The 20,290-nt window shown below is 36.3% G+C and overlaps 1 protein-coding gene across 6 annotated transcripts in view; it reads left to right on the forward strand.

Moving 5' to 3' along the window:
* Positions 1-20,290, forward strand: part of PHF14 (PHD finger protein 14) — a 168,300-nt gene that overhangs the window by 31,970 nt on the left and 116,040 nt on the right. For all 6 annotated transcript variants that reach the window (XM_074574759.1, XM_074574761.1, XM_074574760.1 and 3 more), the window contains exons 6-13: positions 2,741-2,852; positions 4,359-4,496; positions 6,416-6,562; positions 10,171-10,441; positions 11,196-11,302; positions 12,833-12,928; positions 14,499-14,602; positions 16,007-16,138. In XM_074574759.1, the coding sequence (XP_074430860.1) occupies positions 2,741-2,852; positions 4,359-4,496; positions 6,416-6,562; positions 10,171-10,441; positions 11,196-11,302; positions 12,833-12,928; positions 14,499-14,602; positions 16,007-16,138 (1,107 nt within the window). The remainder of the gene's footprint in view (positions 1-2,740; positions 2,853-4,358; positions 4,497-6,415; positions 6,563-10,170; positions 10,442-11,195; positions 11,303-12,832; positions 12,929-14,498; positions 14,603-16,006; positions 16,139-20,290) is intronic.

The following is a 20,290-nucleotide window of genomic DNA, read 5'->3' on the forward strand; positions in this document are numbered from 1 at the left end:
GATGCAGCGTGATATCATGGGCAGAGATGATACCAGGTGCTCCATTGCTCCCCCACAGGAATATCTTGTGCCTCTGTTGCTGTTGCGAGGAGGCAGACAGAAGATGCACTTTTCATACAGGAATGAGAAGAATCTTATTTTTTGCATATAACATTGTATTAAGTTACGGGGTTGTGCTGCCATGCGGCAGTGTTCATACTGTAATAAAACCAGTGATGAGCTTTACTCCCTGTCTGAGCAGATTTTGGCAGAACACTTGAGTATCTCAGCTTGTTCTCTAGCAGCTAGCATGCTGTCATATTTGTACCATGTTCTTTAAAGACAAAGTTGTAACTCATTTTTAAACTTTAAATTTTCTTCGAGTCTTCCAGTAGTTACAGCGCTGTGACCAAACCATTTTCTGGATGCGGAGAACCCAAGTAAAATCTGTAAAGACAAAGCAATGCAGTTGTTGCATGTAAATGTGTATTTAAGATATACATTATTCTCATGGTTTTAAGTTTTCACGTTTTGAAGGGAGTTTGTCACGTAGCATCTCAAACCTGAGTGATATAACAATAGGGTAAAAACTTGTTTCAAATACACAGGTAAAGAGAGTCTTGTCAGATATGACACTATGGATCAGTCAGTGTTGTGGCTTATGTTAGATTTACTGAGAAATTACTTATAGAGTGCAGTGAGTTAATAGCCTGTAAGTAGTTTCTTACTGTTACTGGGTTTTTTTTCTGTTATCCAGTTATTATCATGGACTATTTTTAGGGAAAATGTTTCATAAACAGTCTGTCTACGGATTTTGTACATTGCAAGATCATTGTTTTCTTTTTTAAAGACTACATGTATTCTTGAGCTTGCTACTGAAATTTTCGTATTTTTTTTTTTTGAATTTCTGTTCGGACATATGAGTCTTAATAATTCTGAACGTGGTGAATTCCAGCATTGTAGGTCTAAGGAACACTGATGAGAAATGTGGTGATTTGGGAAACACGGGAAATCGGGTTTACATGTAACTCCTGATTAGTGTAACCATCAGCTTCAGTATTTCTCTCATCTGTAGACAGCCAGTTAATAACAGGTTAATAAACATGCTGGTCAAGTGCAGCTAAAGCCAGACTATTATTGCTTTGGTCCCAATTGATTATTTTTTTTTAATTGACACACAACACAAAGTGGAGGGAGAAGAGATAGGCTAAACAGTGGTAGAAGATTGGAAAAAAAGAGCACAGCAGCACGGATGCGGATTTAAGCAGGTGGTACCAGGTCTGTGCTGAACCCCTGGTATTTAAAGAGAATGGAAAATTACAGTATGTGGATAATGACAGAGCTAAGGGAAAAAGCGTTTCTGTTGTCATCATGGGTCTTCTTGAATACAGGGAGCAGATTCTATTAGAACAGAAGTTCTAGTTTTCACTAGTGATATATTTACTATTAAACGTTAATGACTGGGAAGATCACAAAGTGCTGAATTAACATACTTGCTAAGGCTCAAACACAGGATATTATAGCGCAGTTACATCCGAAGTCTCTAGTTGTATCCCACGTCATCTGGGAGCTCGTAGGTTCAAAGTGGTAGCTACACACCTCTGCAACTGTAAGATTGTTTTCTTGAATATTTTAAGGCAACAGAAAGTATCAGTATTGCCTTCTGTCTGTGACAGTTTGCTCCCACCTAGTGACTCAGCAAGGGGTAGCAAATAGTTTTTAGAATTTTGATAGAATAGAAAGATTATTTTGGGGAGGAACACTTCGTTTTTTTGGAGTCGTTTGTCTCAGTTGATGTGAGTCGTGCATGCTGTGTAGAACAGATTTTGAGTTTGTCACTAACTGATGGTTTGTGACAATGAGAGTTGGATCTTTTAGAAAGTGTTCGTTAGGTAAAAAGAAGAAAATGTGTCTTCTGCTGCAAGGCTGTCTTTTTGGTAACTGAGAGTTTCAGGAGATTAAGAACATGTTTGTCAAAGGCAGACTTGAGGCTGAAGCCTTTACCATTGTGTGGTATTTAATGACCAGACTCTGAGGCCCAGATTCCTGCTGTCTCATTTTATGCTTCTCAGGGCTGAAGATTTAGACGTATTGCCCTCCATTTTTTTTCATGGCCAGTGAAGAAGAGTACATCTAAGTAACGTAACAGTCTGTTCATCTGAGTTTCAGATAGGCATTTCTGTAATACAACTCACGTGTTTATAACTGAATGCAGCTCCTACCCGTGTTGCCTAAAACTAGTTAGTTTTGGTGATACTAAAAGGTGTAACAGTAACGATGCAAAGTCTGACTGATGCTGTGTTGTAGGTACTTCATAGCTCTGTGCCTAGAGCTCAGTGTTGCTGTGACTACCTGTATAATTCTGTTCCTCCCCTTCCCACCCCTTGCCCCATCGTGAAAGTGTCTGTCTGCCTTAGCTTTGTAAGTGATATCAAAATCTTCATATACATTTCATGTTGCATGCAAAGCGATGTGGAGCCCCAGGTTAGAGCTATCAAAACAGAAAGGTGATGGTAGCCCAGCTCTCGATCCAGACAGGCAGAGCAGTCCTGGTGGCTTTGAAAAGCCTTACTCTGTGGTTCAGCGTATGAGCTGCTGGATCCCAAATATGCATTCTCTCCCTGCTTCTGATGTACTTTCCTTCAAACGCATTTCTTATAGCATCTGTAACATTTACAAGGCACTTTGAAATCTGCAAATGGTGGTATAATATAGGAACAAAATATTGATAACAGTAACCTAATTTTATCTGCTGTTTTAGGTGGGTCCATATTGTTTGTGCCCTCTATGTTCCAGGAGTGGCATTTGGAGATATAGACAAACTGCGGCCAGTAACGCTTACCGAAATGAATTATTCAAAGTACGGTGCCAAGGTAAGTTTAGAAGAGATGTGCTGCCAACAAGGAACTTTATTATACGTTGTTACATGCAATAGAATAACATACATCTTCCCAATTTATTTTTCTTGTTTATAGCAATTGCAGTGAGGTTCGGGACTAAAAATGAGATGAAGTTTGTTCATGGTTGTTAAAACATTACTCTTCCCTCCCTCTTTCTTTCTATTTTCCTTACCACTGTTCTCCATAATTTCTTTTGCTGTTTTCCCCCTAGTTTCCCTTGTTTTTTTACACAGATGCTAATTACTTTCTTTTAAAGTAAGTTAGTGACAGATTGCCAGAATGTGGATGGAAAATGAAGAGGATTTATGGGATGAGAAATGGGATGAGAAATGAAAGTGAACTGCACAGATGAGGACTCATTCCTCTCGCAGACCTGTAAACAAATGCTGTCTGCTGTATGAAGAACTGAAGTTAGAGCTTACTTAGCTAAATTTCCCCCTGCAAAACCAGCTTAATGTAATATTCCTTTTCACTTCATTTCTTATCTGTTACATGTTGCACAGCTAAAGGGTGCCCTTCTAGTGTAGTGGGTGCAGTGTTTCGAGATTCTTCAGTCACTGTGTTTTCTTTGCCGTTCTTTTCCTGCATGGAGATATTTTCTGCAGGTGATACACAGCTTTGCTCTGTACTCAGGGTGTGAGAGATTAAGAAATGCATTCCTGTATAATTTTATAACATTTTTTTTATATGATTTGCTTGTTCCTGCGTATGTGCTCATTGCTCTAGTTAGCTGGCACAGCTGTTTGGTATGAATTTGTAGTGAAACAGACTGAGGAACTGATCTGGCTGAAAAATAAGTGTGTGTGTGTGTTTTTTTTTTTTTTTCTGGGTCACATTAGGGGATGTCAGTTTGCTGTGTTTCAGACAGGGTGTCTAGAATGCCTGTAGTTGAAGTCCTGGTGCAGTGTTTAAGTGAATCACAACCTTCTTTGCTGATATTTACCATTCTTGAGCATTTCTTTTTGCATTGTCACACATTTTCTGCTTGGTTGTTGCTTGTCAGAGGACATCTATGTAATTATCTATGGTTCTCAGTCATCCACAGCACTGCTCTCTTTTTTTTGTTTTGTTTTGTTTGTCCTCTGAACTTGTTGAAAAATTGAACATTTGCTGAGCTGTTGTGGTATTTTTGTGGTACCATACTTACATAATTAATGACACAGGAATTGCATGGGTTGTATTTAGTTGTTGCCCTGAAGGGGAATACAAGACATGGAAGTTCATATAAAAATTCATCCAACGTGCTGTTGAGGTTGTTAAAGCACTCTTCCATTGCTAGTTGAAAATGAAATCAATAGTAGGGGTTGGGAAGGGGTGAAGTTTTAACTAGTGTCAACTGTCAGCAGCATACTTGGTTTCTGTACCACGCAGGAGTAAACCTACCTGTTTGTGTTTTGTATGTGAGATGTAAATCATGGAATATGAGGCAAAACACACCTGAAGTATTTACTATGGCATTTTCCACTCTGCTTTATAAAGGAATGCAGTTTTTGCGAAGATCCTCGTTTTGCCAGAACTGGCGTATGCATTAGTTGCGATGCTGGGATGTGCAGAGCTTATTTCCACGTGACCTGTGCTCAGAAGGAAGGCCTCCTCTCAGAAGCAGCAGCAGAAGAGGTAACTATGGAAAGGATAGAATAAGATTTGTATCGAAAACTTGTGAAGATGACCTGAAATTGTGCCTTTTTTTTGCTTGCTCACTTGGAAAAAGTTTTTGTAAATCGATAGCAAGTCATAGGTTGAGTAAAGGGACGGCCCAGGGAGTGCTCTTTGTTTGCTAAATTGTCCAACTCTGAGCACCTTTTGAAATGGCCTGCGAAAAGGGATGATGGAGAAGGTCAACGCAGAAGCTGGCTGAATAGACTGTCGGTCAATACAGACATGAATTCTAACTCTTAATTCTTGAACTGGTATGATTCTATAACTTCACCTAGGTTGTCATACTTACCTAGCTGTTTATGTAGCATAGTAATCTCTCTTTCATACCAAATAAGATGTCTTGAGAAACCAATTACGTTTGTAATGCCATTTTTTTATGCATGTTTTCCAGTATTTTCTTCAAATTGCAGTACAGGTATATGACTTTCCTTGTGGCAGCATTAATCTTAGGAATCAGAATGAAAAGCAAACACTTATCACCTAGTGATAACTTTTTAATATCTGTTCTTACCAGTTTTCTCCCTGTAATATGATTAAAGCAGTTTAGATATGAAGCTCCTACTTCTGAATTCATTTTTATGGTATAAGTACTTTTAGGTTGTCAAATTTCATCCTAATATGTATAATTTGGATTAAGCCTGCCATGTTCATAGCTGCACAATTTAACTTATTATTGCCTTAGGAGGTACCACAGGTAACACACAAACAAGCCTTACTTGCACTATTGAGATGGACACTTTTGTTTCTGAAAACGGTAGACCACTGTGGTTCTTAAAGGAATCACAAAATACTTTCTTTTGTGAGACTGATAAATAGGAAGATTGCATGATTACCTCATTGTTGTCCCAACTGAATTATGTGTAATGTTGATTCTTCAAACACTCTTGAGAATTTCATCCAGGCACATGTATTTACTTGCCTTTCCACCTTAAAATTTTGTTGCATGTTTTCTGTAACCAAAATATGTTTAATGAAGGCCTCAAACAATCTAATTTTAGTGTGCTGCTAATTTTTGGAAGTAAGGTGTCACAAACTCAAAATCTAAATCCAAATAAAATGTATTTGTAAGAAAAGCCTGTGTAGATTTTATTGGTCTGTGTTTTATAGGTGAAGTAAAGGAAAATTTGATAGGCAAATTGTTTATTAATATTTTTATTACTTTATGAAGGAAGACTGTTTTAAGTTTTTCTTCTTAGTCTGTAGATTTATGATTATGTTTCTACACCTTTGAAAATATACTAGCAATGAAATATACTTCTCAAACCGTATCTCCTCATGGCTCAGATACTTGTAGCCTGTTTGCAAGTGCTAAAAGTTGCTATAAACTTACAGCCGTGATAATGTGCAGATCTGATGGAGCAAAGAATGAAAAATAGAAAAAAAAAAATCATCTGACTGATAATAAATCACATGGGGGTATGGCCCCTGAAAACATTTAGAAAATCATTTGAGAAAATGAAATATATTGCCTTTTGTATTATTCAGAATTGATAAGCCCTTGTAGGATATAGTGCAAAAGACACAGTGAAGCAACAGTAAGTTAGCAATATGTGTTATATGTTACACGGATTAGTACTTAGGAATTTCTTCTGCTGTTTTTTCTGGGAATGAGAAAATAGGACAGCGATTGAACAGCAGAGAGTTAATGCATTTAAAATGTTTATGGTCATGCAATGAAAACAATGGAAAGAAACTTTATGTGGTAAATTACATCAAGGTGACAAAATTGATTTAGAAACATACTTATTAGTTGTTTTTAAAACCATGTCTATTTGGACATGTGAACTGCTTGCCAGATGTTTGTGCTGTTCCGAGCCTTTTGGCCTCGTGTGTCTTACTTTGTTTTCATTCCCTCCCCTTTGTTTTCTCTGAAACAGGATATAGCTGACCCTTTTTTTGCTTATTGTAAACAGCATGCGGACAGGTTAGACAGAAAATGGAAGCGGAAGAACTACTTGGCATTACAATCTTACTGTAAAATGTCCTTGCAGGAAAGAGAAAAACAGCTCTCTCCAGAAGCTCAGGTATTGTATGCATGAGAGAAATGTGTCTGTATTAATCATCCATCTTAAGCAAGAAAGAAACGAAGAGGATGGGAAATTACAGTAGGAAACGAAATGTGAAAGATACTGATAGTGCGTGGTCATTTAACAAAGCAGTGAATTATTTGTAGGTTTTGGTCTCTAAGAACAATTCTCAATGAACTAATTATCAAATTGTGATACCTATACTTGTCTGAACTGAAAGATCTTACTTTGGTTTTGTGGCAAAAAGTTGGTAATTGCATTTTCATTGTAGTTCATAGATTTTTGGTTAACATTTTCATCAAGATTCTTCATAAAAAAAAGACAGCCAGACAAAAAATTAGGCATATTTCTACATCCAAGTTCACTGAAAATCCACTTTTTTTCCCTTAGTAATATCTTGAACTTGGCAGAATAGTTTAGCTTGCCTAAAGATTTTTCTTGTTAGATCCTTTTTCACTTTTTGTAAGCCTAAGTAGAATTCTGTGTGCTGGGTTTTTTTCATAGTAAAGATTTCCTAGAAAAAATACTATGTAGGTAGAGAAACTGAGTCTGTGCTGCTGAGTGGGAGCTCTGAAAATCTTAGGCAACGTCTATGTCCCTGTCTAGTGTCAGATCCATGTAAAACTATTAGTTACTGCATAAGCTGAACCGATAAATGTCCTGTTGATATAAAGGTTTCAATCCTTCTGAGGGAATCTGTGTACTTTGATACGTTTTAATGTGTGTACTTTGTTATTTTTTCTGATTCTGAGGAATTTATGGCATACTTTGCTTTCAGTGCTTAGGCTGAACTCATTCTATGGGAAAATCATACCTGTGTAGAAAAGCAGCTGGTTATTTGAATGAATTCTGACTAATTTGCTGTAGAAAGTAGCAGATGCTGTAAATAATGGAAGGCAGTTATGGGAGAGAAGTAATTGCTTTTTTTCTGAACGAAGAACTGTAGTCTAATGATCAGAAAATAAATCTTCATATCGTCAAACTTTTTATTTAAAAAAATCATACCTTTCTAGTTCTTCAAAGATATTTGAATAGGAGAAGAAAATATTAATTTAAAATGACCTGTGCAGTTGCGAATGAATATGAGCAAACTCTATCACAGAAGAATTTTGAATAAAGTATTTCTGTGGGATATTGAGCTCTGTGTAGCTTGATTTAAAACCGGTTACATAATTCTTGCTGAATACACTCAGCTCTCAATTATGTGAAATGCGCCTACGTAGTGGAGAAATCACGATAATATGGACACTGCCCAACACAATGGTAAGTGCTGGTTGTGCAAAATCAGCTTGGGTCCAACAGGGCTTATTAACTCTGTTTTCAGGCATTTGTGATGCGGTGCTGATAATGCAGATAAGTTCCCAGCATTTCCCTCTCTTCCTCCTCTTTCCCCCAAACCAAGACCCTGCAGATTTTAAAATCTAAATTATTTGGATTAAATGTTTGGAACTGAAAGAATTTATGCTGAAAACTGCAGGTGGAGTTACTTGACATGGTGTCATAGGCACCTTGATACAAATTCGATAACTTCCATACATTTTGTAAAACCTTTTGATTTCACTATTGATGGGTCTAGCGTTGTATGAGTTTGCATTAGTATTGTATGTGTGTCTGAGTTTACATGGATGGAAACAGATTGGATGCTTTAAAAATACATTTGCATGTCCAGTTGTATGTATTGGGATTTTATGAAGTGATTGTTTGAATGGTTTCTGTTACTTTTTAGAAATGGAGAACTGTAAGGGGTACTTAATACACACCAGAAGTGTCTGACTGGGGAGTTGACACAAAGTACATATGAATTCACCCCTTACCTTATCGTATGTTGTCTGCATGAGGAAGTTAAAATGCCACCAGTAAATTCAGCCATCTTTGTTAAATTGGGATTTTGTCTGAGAAATATGAAGCTTGAGACAGTTTAGTCTGGGAAAAATATTAAGTAAATATGTCTCTATAGTGTCTATATTTATATATATGTACATAGAAAAGCTCACTTGGCGGGGAGTTTGTAGGCTTAAGTGGGGTTTACAACCATTGAGCTAATATAAACAAGTATGCAGTTGTACAAATAATTTATCTGGTATTGTGAAAGCGGCTTTTTGAGGCACACTTTTGAAGGAGAAAAAATGGATATCTGGTGCTTTGTAGCCCAGGCAGGAATAATTCAGCCAATAGTCTGGCAAGTCCTGTGGCCCGAGAAAGTAAATCCCTATAAAGAATATAATATATAAAGCTGTCTAGGACACTTACAGATTGTTGGAAGGTGTTCTATATTGAAATACTTTTTTTTTTATATCAATAAAGGAAATGTACATTCCGTGAGTAAAGCATATACTTGAGTTAGGATTCCATTTAGGCATAAGTCATTTTAATCTGTCATCTGTATCTGGAATAAAACTCTGGGTGTACCGTTGTATGACATCTTGGATGACCCCAAAGGTTTCAGAACTGAGCATGTAATTAGTGAAGAAGCATCTTAGCTGAGGAAGCTATAAACCGTTCTTGATCCTTCCAGTGGAGAATAAAGCAAGGTGGTGGCTGTAGGTGGTGGATCTGTTGCGGGGTGGCTGTAGTTGGTGGATCTGTTGCATGGTGCTGTGGGCCCAAGAAAAAAAGCCCTTGGGGTCAGAGCTGGCCTGCAAGCCATGTTTGCCAAGTTTCTTTGTCATTAATGTTGAAGACTTAGTAAACTAATGTGTTAAACTGTCTGTAATATTATCTTCAGCGATGCTGTTTGTAATCAGAGCTGTTCCTTAACCATAGCGTGCATATACACGCACATGTTTTTGCTTTTGTCTCAGGAGTATCTCATACCATATGGTGGGGCAGTTGGATTAGTTTAGTTTCTTCTTTCTGCAGGCAAGTAAACAACTTCTAACTGATAGTCAGCTGGAGTGTTGCCTCTGAAGGTTTGTATGTTGATGTCATTTTCTGCTAGAATTGCCACTACATAGAGTTCCCGCAAGACAGTGTTTTCCACCTGTCAGTAACAACTTGATCTTCTGGGGTTGATCTCCCAGATGGTCACAGATATACAGATGTGATTGACAATATATATTGTGAGCCTCTCTTGCCTACTTCACTTCTGCTTTGGTTGTGTTTTTGGCACATTATAATCAGCTAGCTTAACATTTATAAGGAGATATGACATTGAGAGAGGAGTTCCTATGAAAGGATCTCAAATATGGCAAAAATGCTCCCGTAGATACCAATTTAAAGTATATCTAAATGTATTTTTGATAGGTCAGCCAAGGCTTTTCCCAGTAGTGAATTTTCACAGTCCCATCAGATTATCATTATTAGAAGGGATTGTCTGAAAGCCAGCAATCATCCATGCTGGGGACATCTCATCAGGAAACCTGTGAATACCTCCAAAACCTAGTGAAAGGATAATGTTATTTGTGTATGCGTTTTGAAGTAAAATCAAATGTCTGAATCAGTGGCTGTTTCTTGAGTTGTAGAGTTCCAGAGTGAAAACAGTGTTGATTAGATCATGCAGCTTTTAAAATGCAAATAGATTGTGGATGTGTTTCAAAAGGATATAACTCAAAACCAATTTTGAATTGTTCCCGTATGTTTTTAATTTATAGAATTCTTTATTGCAGGCTCGAATCAATGCCAGGCTACAGCAGTATCGTGCCAAGGCAGAGTTGGCCCGCACCACCAGGCCTCAGGCTTGGGTTCCCAGGGAAAAGCTACCACGACCACTTACTAGCAGTGCTTCAGCCATACGTAAGCTTATGCGCAAAGCTGAGTTAATGGGAATTAGTACAGACATTTTTCCAGTGGATACTTCAGATACTAGTTCCAGTGTTGATGGAAGAAGAAAACATAAACAACCAGCTCTCACTGCTGATTTTGTGAATTATTACCTTGGTAAGAATGAAATTTGCCTATTTTTCTCAAGAAAAAAATTATCCCTTTGCTGTATGTGTACTGTGCTGATTCACGTTGCCTAGAGAAGCTGTGGATACCCCATCCCTGGAGGTGTTCAAGGCCAGGCTGGATGGGGCTTTGAGCAGCCTGGTCTAGCGGGAGGTGTCCCTGCCCATGGCAGGGGGGCTGGAACTAGATGATCTTTCAGGTCCCTTCCAACCTGAACCATTCTGTGATTGGCTTTTTTATTTTACTTATATTTCTTTGTTATTAATAGATAAATATGAATTATGACTTCATTTTAGGTCAGATACATTATTGCTTGGTATCTGTATTTACAAAGTAAGTTAGAGATTTTTTAAAAAAAAATTTCAGAAAAGAAGAAAATCATTCTAATATAAACAGGAGGCAGTGTCATTGCTAGGAAGGGAGTAGAAGCTTAGGTACCTTTGGTGTCATTTTTTTTCTTTTGTTTTCCTCCCTTTCTGTGTGGAATGGTGTGATTTTTGTCTTGGGACTGTTTGCTAGATGGCTGATCAAAGCTTACCATTTAAATAACTTTACTAGTTATGCAGCAGAAAGTAAATGTTATGACTGTTCATTCTACTCAATCTGTATAATAAACCTATAGGCTATAGTTTGGTGTTTTTGTGTTCTTATTGGTTTTATGCTTTTCATTGCTTCACATTTTTCAGTGCGTAAAACTTGAAAATATAGCCAAGGATAGGAAATAATGCAATTTTCTTTTAAATAGAGAGAAATATGCGCATGATTCAGATCCAGGAGAATATGGCCGAACAGAAGAATATCAAGGATAAATTAGAAAATGAGCAAGAAAAGCTTCATGTGGAGTATAATAAGGTGAAGAAAAAGGGATAATGAACTGTCGTACTGTTTTTAGTATTGCTGCGGTTTAGTTTGGTAGCATTTTGCTTTCCAAACAAAATGACTTAGAAAGAAAGATATAAACCATTCTTTCTTTAAAAGTTATATTTAAAAACATATTTATTTTAAAAATATTCTGTGGTCTTTTTTCCCCATGCAAGCAGATTCAACTTCTAAAATGTCATATATTGGCTGGGCATGAGTTCTTTAACTAACCCCACTGAGACCTCAGTGACAAATTGCACATGGACAGACAGGTCCCTCTCATGAGTGAACTGTATCTTAGGGCCCTTCTTTTTTTCATTCTTTCTATGCATTTCATTTGAGACTTTGAGACAACAGTTTAACTCCTCTTTCTCTCTCTGTGGTGTGTTTTTTTTTTTTTTTTTTTTTGCTTGTGTGTAGTTCTACATTCTTTTTGAACCTGCTGCTTGGTTCTCTGCTTAGAACCCTACTTGATAATAGAGAGTCTAGGATTGTCGGAGTGTTGTTTATTTGTTTATGTCAACTCCAACTACAGTTGTGTTCATCCTAGATTTAGTGACTTGACTAATTTTTCAGGCTGAAATAATCAGTATTTACACGTCCCTAGTGTCCTCTCAGTATTTTGTGTGAGTATATGAAATTTGGGGTCATAAATGATGGCACTGCTCCCCCAAAATGTTGCTGCTTTATTTTTTTATTAACTTATCATCATGGTTAAAAAAGCATTTTATATTTTAGTTGCATTTTTACTAAATAATTATATCTTTATTTTAATCTTTAAATATTTTGAAATCGAACGTAGAAATACTGTATCTTTTGTAATAGATAACATGCTGCAATTCTTGAGGAATTCAGCAGCCTCTCAGGTGACAGTGATGACAAACAATAGTGTTGATAATAATTCTTAAATAGTTAGGTGTGTGTTTTAAATGGAAACATATGGAAATGAAGCAGCAGTTCCTTGTGAACTGCCCGAAGATGATAAAGAGGAAGGGGATTGTGCACGGGGATTTTAACCAAATTAATAGGTTGTATATGCTGTGTGGTAACAAACAAGTACTTCCAGAAGAAAAAAAAACAACTTTTTTTCTGCTTGCATCCTTTATTAATTATATCTTTTTCTATGACAGTGAGTGAATGTTCTTTGGTAATGCAATATAGAGCTTTAATTCATTTATATGGTTACTTGTTACAATGTCATTGCTCAAGTAGTATGGACAACACATAAAAGATGTTGCTATATTTTAGTTTTGCTTTTTAGTTGACTTTATGAAACCGTCTTTTCATACTGAAATGCTTCAGATCTTCTTTACAAACAGGTGGCTGCCCAGGTTTTCATCTTAGTTCCATTAAATTGCTGAATGATTGCACTGGTCTCAGCTATATTGACATGAGTTCCATTGTTTTTTATTCACACAATAAAGTAATGCACCCTAGATAGGTAAGAGGTTGAATGAATTTTATTAAATAACTCTTAATGGATTTTCATTCCTGTTGATTTTTTTTTCTTTAACTTTTCAGCTGTGTGAGTCCTTGGAAGAGCTACAAAATTTGAATGGAAAACTGCGAAATGAAGGGCAAGGCATTTGGGCTCTGCTGGGTAGAATCATTGGACAGGTTGGTTGGGTTTTTTCTCCCCTTTTTATACTCCGTAGGCAGACCTGATGTTCCCAGAATTTTGTTTTTGCCTGTCACTTCTATGGCTGAATAAATTGCTTTGATGAGACCCAGGCTTTACTCTGGGGATAATGTTTCCTGATTGAAATACCTAGACTTCTGCAAACCACCTATTGGAAACCTGTAGCTTAATTTTGTTGTTGTAATAGTGATCTTGTTTGCAAAATTCTTTCATTTGGTATAACTGATTGACCTGTCATTTGTGATGAACCTTAACGTGAAGCATGAGTTAGTCCTACCATTTTTGTCTCCACATTGTCTTTAGTTACTGTAGGCTTCAAATGATATGGTAGCTCTTTATGGCTTTTCTAAGATACAAATCTTTGAAACTGCAGTATATATGTGATGGTTTTTAACTGGATAGAGCAGAATATTTTGGTCAAATGAATATAAATATTCAGGAGAAGAGAAGATTTGGATTGCGTCCTGTTGCCAGCAATTTTCTTTGTTCTCATTGATACACATGGAGAAAAGAGGGAAGTATAGATTCTTGCCATGTTTTGACATATGCTTTATGTCAAAGGTATTAAATGGCAATGGACATTTTAGATGTCAGAGAGAGACTGAAAAGATTTCCAATTGTGATTTTAAGGAAGATTGAAGAAACTGTTTGTTGTAAAAATACAGGCATACAATTAGGTCACAATTTTGTGGTGCCCTTTTGTAAAGCTGAGTTAGTGCTGCTATTCAGAAAATGAAGCTTACCCTTTCTTTATGCAGTTGTGATTCTTAAGATATGCTAGCTTTTTCTGGTTGTATTTGTCCACCTATCTTTTCTACTTGTGAAGAAGGATTCTCTCATTATGTACCTCTTGAATCAAGATTATTTTTTTCCACTCCTTTTTGTGATGGCTTTGAGTAAGTATTCACAAATATATTTCCTGGTGCAAATGTTGCTAAATGGAAAAAAAAGAAGAAAAGTTAAGTAGAATTCATTTGCACAGCTTGCATGACATTTTTTTTCCAGTTGGTTGAACAGATGCAGACCCACGGGGCTGCTGAGAAATGACTTTGATAGATGGCTGCTGTCTGAGAAGCTAGCATACTGCAGATTAGTAGAAACCCGAAGAGAATCTCGTCTGCTTTGTGAAGGGCTTGGTCCAATAAGATAATTTTTCTAATTAACCTATTGAGCACCATTGTAGCAGGGATGTTGGGGAAAATAAACTGCCTTAGTATTCTGTCAGTTTTCTGAATTTGCCTTTGCTTGTTTTAGCTGCTTAGAAAAATGCATCCTTGTTCATCCCTCTGTTTGAAGCTTGAAGAAAAATTTGGAAAGCTAGAATTTCAATCTGGGTTTTATTTATTAAATTGAGAAAGAATAGTATAATATTACTTTATCCCAGTATGACTTTGTAATATGAACATCTGTAGTTGCTCTTGTCTGCAAAATAGCTAGCTAAGCAATTTCCCACTCATAATTTGTCTTGTTCTTCATGCATTGAGATTAGAGTGGTGTTCTCTAAAACTCTCAAGACTCATGTATACTTCATTTGTTCAAATCCAATAGAAATTGAACATACCAGCAATTCTACGTGCTCCTAAGGAAAGGAAACCAAGTAAAAAGGAAGGAGGAACGCAAAAGACATCCACGCTTCCGGCTGTACTTTATAGGCAAGTAACAAAGTCTTGACAGAATAGATAAAACATATAGTAAGTTATAGTTTCACAGAAGTGCTAAGAGAAAATTGTTTGCTTCGATTTTGATTAACAAAATGCTTCAGAGTTGTCTATATGCTTTACTTACTTCTGAAGGCTAAGTTGAACAGTAGTCAATTCTTCACCTTAGCACTCATCAGTAAGCTTTGGGGTGTTTTTGCTAATTTGGCAGCGGTGCTTTGAGGACAAAGGTAACTCTTCACAGCTGAAATAGAAGGCTCCTTTGCCTCTGTGGTGTGAAAATTTTTAACTGGTCATCTTGTCTTTTGAATGCAGTCATCTGTATTGATGATTTTGCGAACAGTGCTGCTGTTTAGTCACAGTGGCTGGGTGCATAAAACACTTGTCATATAAGAATTTTTACTTTTTGCTTATGGGTTGTCAAATGCTTTGGGATAGCTTGTGTCACTTACTCTGTCATTGTTCCACCCTTTCTCCTCCTTCAAAGTTGTGAAGCCACTGACTGGGTTTTAACTAAGCCTAACAGTGGAAAATATGCTGGGATCCCAGAGCATGACTGTGCGAAATATACATATCGTCTTGGATCTTCTTCTCTTGCCACCAGCTGAGAAGTGGCACGGTCTGTCGCTTATCTAGAGAGCAGCAGCCAGGCCTCCAGCCACAGCAAGTGGGCAGTATCATGCCCAGCTAGCAGGCTAAATGAAGAAGACGGGATACATAAGCAAAAGTTAATTTTAGTGCTGCGAGAGGTGAAAATCTTGAGAACACGGCAGTGGGCTGAGGATTTGGCAATTTAGATGTATACACAAACAAATGATAGGAGTCACGCTTTACTAGTTCTCTTTCATTCAAATTCAGTCATTTGGTTCCTCCCATTTTATAATGGAATCAATGAACACCTGATCTTTTTGAAATACCTAAAATTTCGATTACGGTAAATAATAATAACAAAAAGGAAATGTAATTTCTTATGAGTTGATACATTGCCGAACATAATAGCAGCAGAGACCTATTTCAGGGTGCTTGCATTATTGAAATAAGCATATGATTGTTAAGACTGATAATAGCAGCATAGTTTTCTATTTAAGCGTTTGGATGGCACAGATAGTATTTTTTCCACTTCCCACTGGTACATTTTGTTGATGTACCAAGTGATTACTTACTGGTTAGAAGTCCTCAAAAATTAGATTGAAAGACATTTTATTGTTAAGTATATTAGATGCCTTTTTATGCTTTACTGTATATCGATAGAAGCTCCTTAAAAAGTAATTATGCACTTAAATGACGCATTCAGATGGAAGTTGCCACTTGTTTGTATTGAAACTGGATTATGTTGGGATGTATTGTTTGTTCTTTATGATTTTAAATATAATACTTTTTTGCTACCTACATGAAAAGTTGTGGAATTTGCAAGAAGAACCATGATCAACACCTGCTCCTACTGTGTGATACTTGTAAACTCCATTATCATCTTGGTTGCCTGGATCCACCTCTTACACGGATGCCAAGGAAGACCAAAAACAGTTACTGGTAAGAGTGCAGTTGATGTATTGTCTTGTGCTATCTCTTAAAGTAGGACATAAATGTGAATGGACTTGCAAATTCTAAGTGTTTTAGACATTGCTATAATGCAGTCTGAACTGAGGTATTTTATTTTCAGGTTATTAGCAGTGATATTTCAAGGTAAAAAAATAGTTGTAAAGATTTTCTCATTATTAGCCTCTGCGTAGAAATAGATTATAGCTTTAATTTTCTTAGCTTTTGCATTCATTTTTGATTATTAATGCTGCTATATAATAATGGTAGGAAACGATAGGCTGGAAATTAAAGACTTGATCTTCTGTTTATCTTAGGACCCAGATATGCAACTCTCTGTCCAGATCTTTAGGAAAATACGTGTAAATACTTAAAAATAAACTTGTAATTAGTAGTTTATTGAAATGTGGAAATCATTTGGGTTTACTTCTGTCTTATGACTCAAATCTGCAAAGGCAGAAGCATATGCGCAACCATACTTACTGCAGTTACATTTCCATGAATTAAAATTATTTTTGTGCCAGTGGAGCAGGACAAAAGCTAAGTCGTACAATGCAGAACTGGTAATGTGGTAAAGGTGCTGATTTCCAAACTGTGATAAAATTAGCGTGCTGCTGTGTTGTGTTAGCATTCTGCATGTTTCTAAACTGCTATAAAATGGGTCAGAAGCAGTTATTCAGAAGCAGTTTTTGTCTGGCAAAAAGTTTGTGTACAGCATCTCTAGGTATCATCATCACCTTGTGTAAACGTTCAGGTTTTTGGTTCAGGTACCAAATAAGATTTGTCTAAGAATTCCTTCTAAAAATACAGTAAAACTATTTTGATTGAAAAAACTTGGTTTCTATTTTTCTTCAGATGTCTCGTATTTATTTATTTATTTATTTTTAAATTCCATAAAACATTTACTGAAGTCATCTTTTTGGGTAGTTTTGATGATTGTGTTCAGAGCAAGATGGCTGGTACATGAAATGGGAGGTCTCTCTTTTTTTATATCTTAACATGACAAAACCTGAATTTACCCCTGTAAATTTAGTTAGTAAATTAATAGAGATTTCCTTTAAAAGCTGACAATCTCAGGAAGGTTTTTACCATCACAAATATTTTTCTGGACTTAAACTTCCTTTAATTATTTAATGTAGTCTGTGATTTTGAACTTTTCAGTATTTCAAGGGCATTCTCAGCTCTTTGGTCAAATTTACAAAGTAGTTATGTTACATAGAAGCTTTTTTTTTTTTGGTAGCTTCTGCATTTGGTTTTTGTTCTGCTTTTTAACCAAGTTGAAAAGGCTCACCAAGAGCTATCAGTCCAAAAGATGTAAGACTACAATTCTCAGTAGGTGTTAAAGGCAGAATAGGTCAGGTTAGGTAGTAAAATGCTTTGATTTCAAAGCTACAGTTTATCTTTATTGTGAATTTCATGCTTCAGTTATATCTCAGATCACAAACTTAGCTTTTACTTCTAATTAGATAGGGCATATTCTGGAGTATGAGATTATAATGGACAAATTGAGCTGTATTGATTGCATTCTTTTCATCATTGAACGCACCTTTATGTATTTTTTTCAGGATCAGTAGAGAGCATATAGAATGGACCCTTTATCTAAGTTGGAGTTCAGCAGGTTCCCCCCCCCCCCCCGCTGCTGTTTTGAATACAATTTTAATCTTTTTCATTGAGTTATGAAGAAAAGTGCGATTTTATTTTTTTTTTTATATGGCGGCCATGTGCTTTTCAGATATTTGTATAGATACAATGGGAACTTAGACAAAAAGATAAAAGTAAGAAAATGTGTATAGTGGGAAATTCCTTGAAACGTTAGGCAGGTTGAAAGACTTTATTTAAAGTGGTTAAGAATGTTGTCTTTAGTCCTCTTTTAAACTAATCAGCAGGAAACAGTTAAAAATAATTGCTTCTTAATTTTTACTTTCTATTTCATTATCACTGCTAATCCTTTGCTCATAATTGCTAACTTGAGCCTTTGCAAAATGTTTGATGAGTAGAATCATATACTTTATCAATACATATTTATTTAAACATTGGGTAGTTTAGCAGGAGTTTATTCCATAAGCTTCGTATTTTATACTGTGTTTGAGGATGCCAAATGATTTAACTTACGTGTGGGACGCTATGTAGATTAGTTAATAGTTATACTTTTTGTCCATTTCATAGAAATTTAAATTATAGTATACAAAAAAGGATTTTGAAATTATTTGACTAAATCCACTATTACATTTAGTAGTAAGAAAAAAGAATTAAAACTTTTTTTATATTTAAAAGCTAATTTGTTAAAGAAAGCACAAATTATAATTAATTATCTCGATGTTTCTAAACACTAAAAGGAGGTAATGATTTTAGTCTCAGTGAAATCGCAGTAAGAGCTTAGACCTGGTGAGCACCAGTGTCTCACAGCTTATTAGAAACTGGTTTCAAGCACTTAACGTTAAGAATTTCCCCAGTTCAGAGGCCTGACAGTTTTCTCCAAGGTAACATTTATACATCTTGAATATTTTAGAAAGAAATTGTTTGTAACATAGTAAGTCCAAAGCCTGCCCTCATTTCAAATAGATTCATTTTGGAAGGGAAGAGCATGACAACTGTTTTACGTAATAAAACACGAAAGCATTAATTTCGACCTGTTTTCATGTGGTGCTTTCAAAGCAGACCATCGGCTCTAATCATAGAGTAAAATGCTGTGGCATACTTCTATTTAAAAATTTGGAAATTTTCAGTTTCTTAGAAATCCTGTTGATTAAACTCTAGAATATTCTTTTGATGCACATTTTATCATAAAATTAAGTCTCGCCATTCTCTCTGACAACTTCTGTGCTTTTATGCGCCTGACCATTCGGGATGGACTGGGAGCTGTGTATTTTACTGGTAGAGAATGATCAGAACTGATAGAAAAGCAATGCACAAATGTTGACAGACAGAATCAAAAGCTGATTATAAAATATTGACGTTTTCATTAAGAAAATACTCAGCAGCTACCAACAGGGAATCGCTCTTTCTATTGAAATGAAGTTGCCGAAAAGCCGTGATAACTTCTGGTAGCGCATGAAATGCTGGGGACTGAGATGAACTAAACAAAGACTAGGGGGTCATATTAGGGTTGGTGGGTTTTATTTTTTGTTCTGGAAGGCCAAGTTATTTTCGTGGTAACTCTGCTGTGGGGAGCATTGGCCACAGGACAGAATGCGCTGTGGTGTTGCTGACCAGGAGTCCCGTGAACACTCATTCAGTATCTGGACATTCGTTCATATTCGTGACCCCACTCATTCAGTACTGATCCAGCACATCTCGATTGTTTTTTTCCTCCTGAGTCATTGGATAATTATATTAAAATTATTAACTTGTGTAAGTGAGAGTGCAATATAATATTGCATATAACATATAAATTTTTTGTGTATTTGTCACTTGTCCTAACTGAAGGATGTTTGGGTTGTTGCAAATGGCAAATTTTCAGTATCTTTACTGTCTGAAAGATGCTCTTTGAAGCTCTTTGACAAACTCTTTTTAGTTCATACATGCTCTCTCTTTTCTCCACAATAAGAGCAGTCCTCCTTTTTTTTTCCACTTCCAGTACATCATTCAACATGTGTGATTTATTCAAATTACCAGAGCGTAGGTGTCATCTTGAAGCTTTGGTCCATGTTTCGCAGGTTCAAAGTGGTTTAATTCTTTGCTAACACTGCAAGCAGTGGTTTATCACAGAGTTACGTCTACAAGACCTGTTCCTCCTAAATAAAAACAAGCCAGACTCTAACTAATAACTGTACAGTTTTCATCTTTAAACACTGAGGGTAGAACTGTTTTCTGGAAGCACCATAGTATTGTTCAGAAGACTTAAATCTACTCTTTTCACAGTAAGCACTGTGTGCAGAAGATGCTGGTTTCTTCCAAATCCTCCTCTGGCCGAATGCTCAGTTGTGATTATAAGAATGACTGTCTTGTTCAGTCTGAGTCCTTTATATTTTCATCATATAAGCCACTCTGAAACTGTGTACCATACCGGTTAAGGCAGTCTAATTCATCTATAATGTGGTAACTGAACAAAACCTCAGTTTTTTCCTAATTTTTGTAGCATTACCTTTTCAATAAAATATTTCCATTATGTTTTTATCTGGTTTTCTGTCTCATATAGCAAAGATG

Source organism: Larus michahellis, chromosome 2 (genome assembly GCF_964199755.1).
Source record: "Larus michahellis chromosome 2, bLarMic1.1, whole genome shotgun sequence".
In the NCBI taxonomy this organism is placed as follows: domain Eukaryota; kingdom Metazoa; phylum Chordata; class Aves; order Charadriiformes; family Laridae; genus Larus; species Larus michahellis.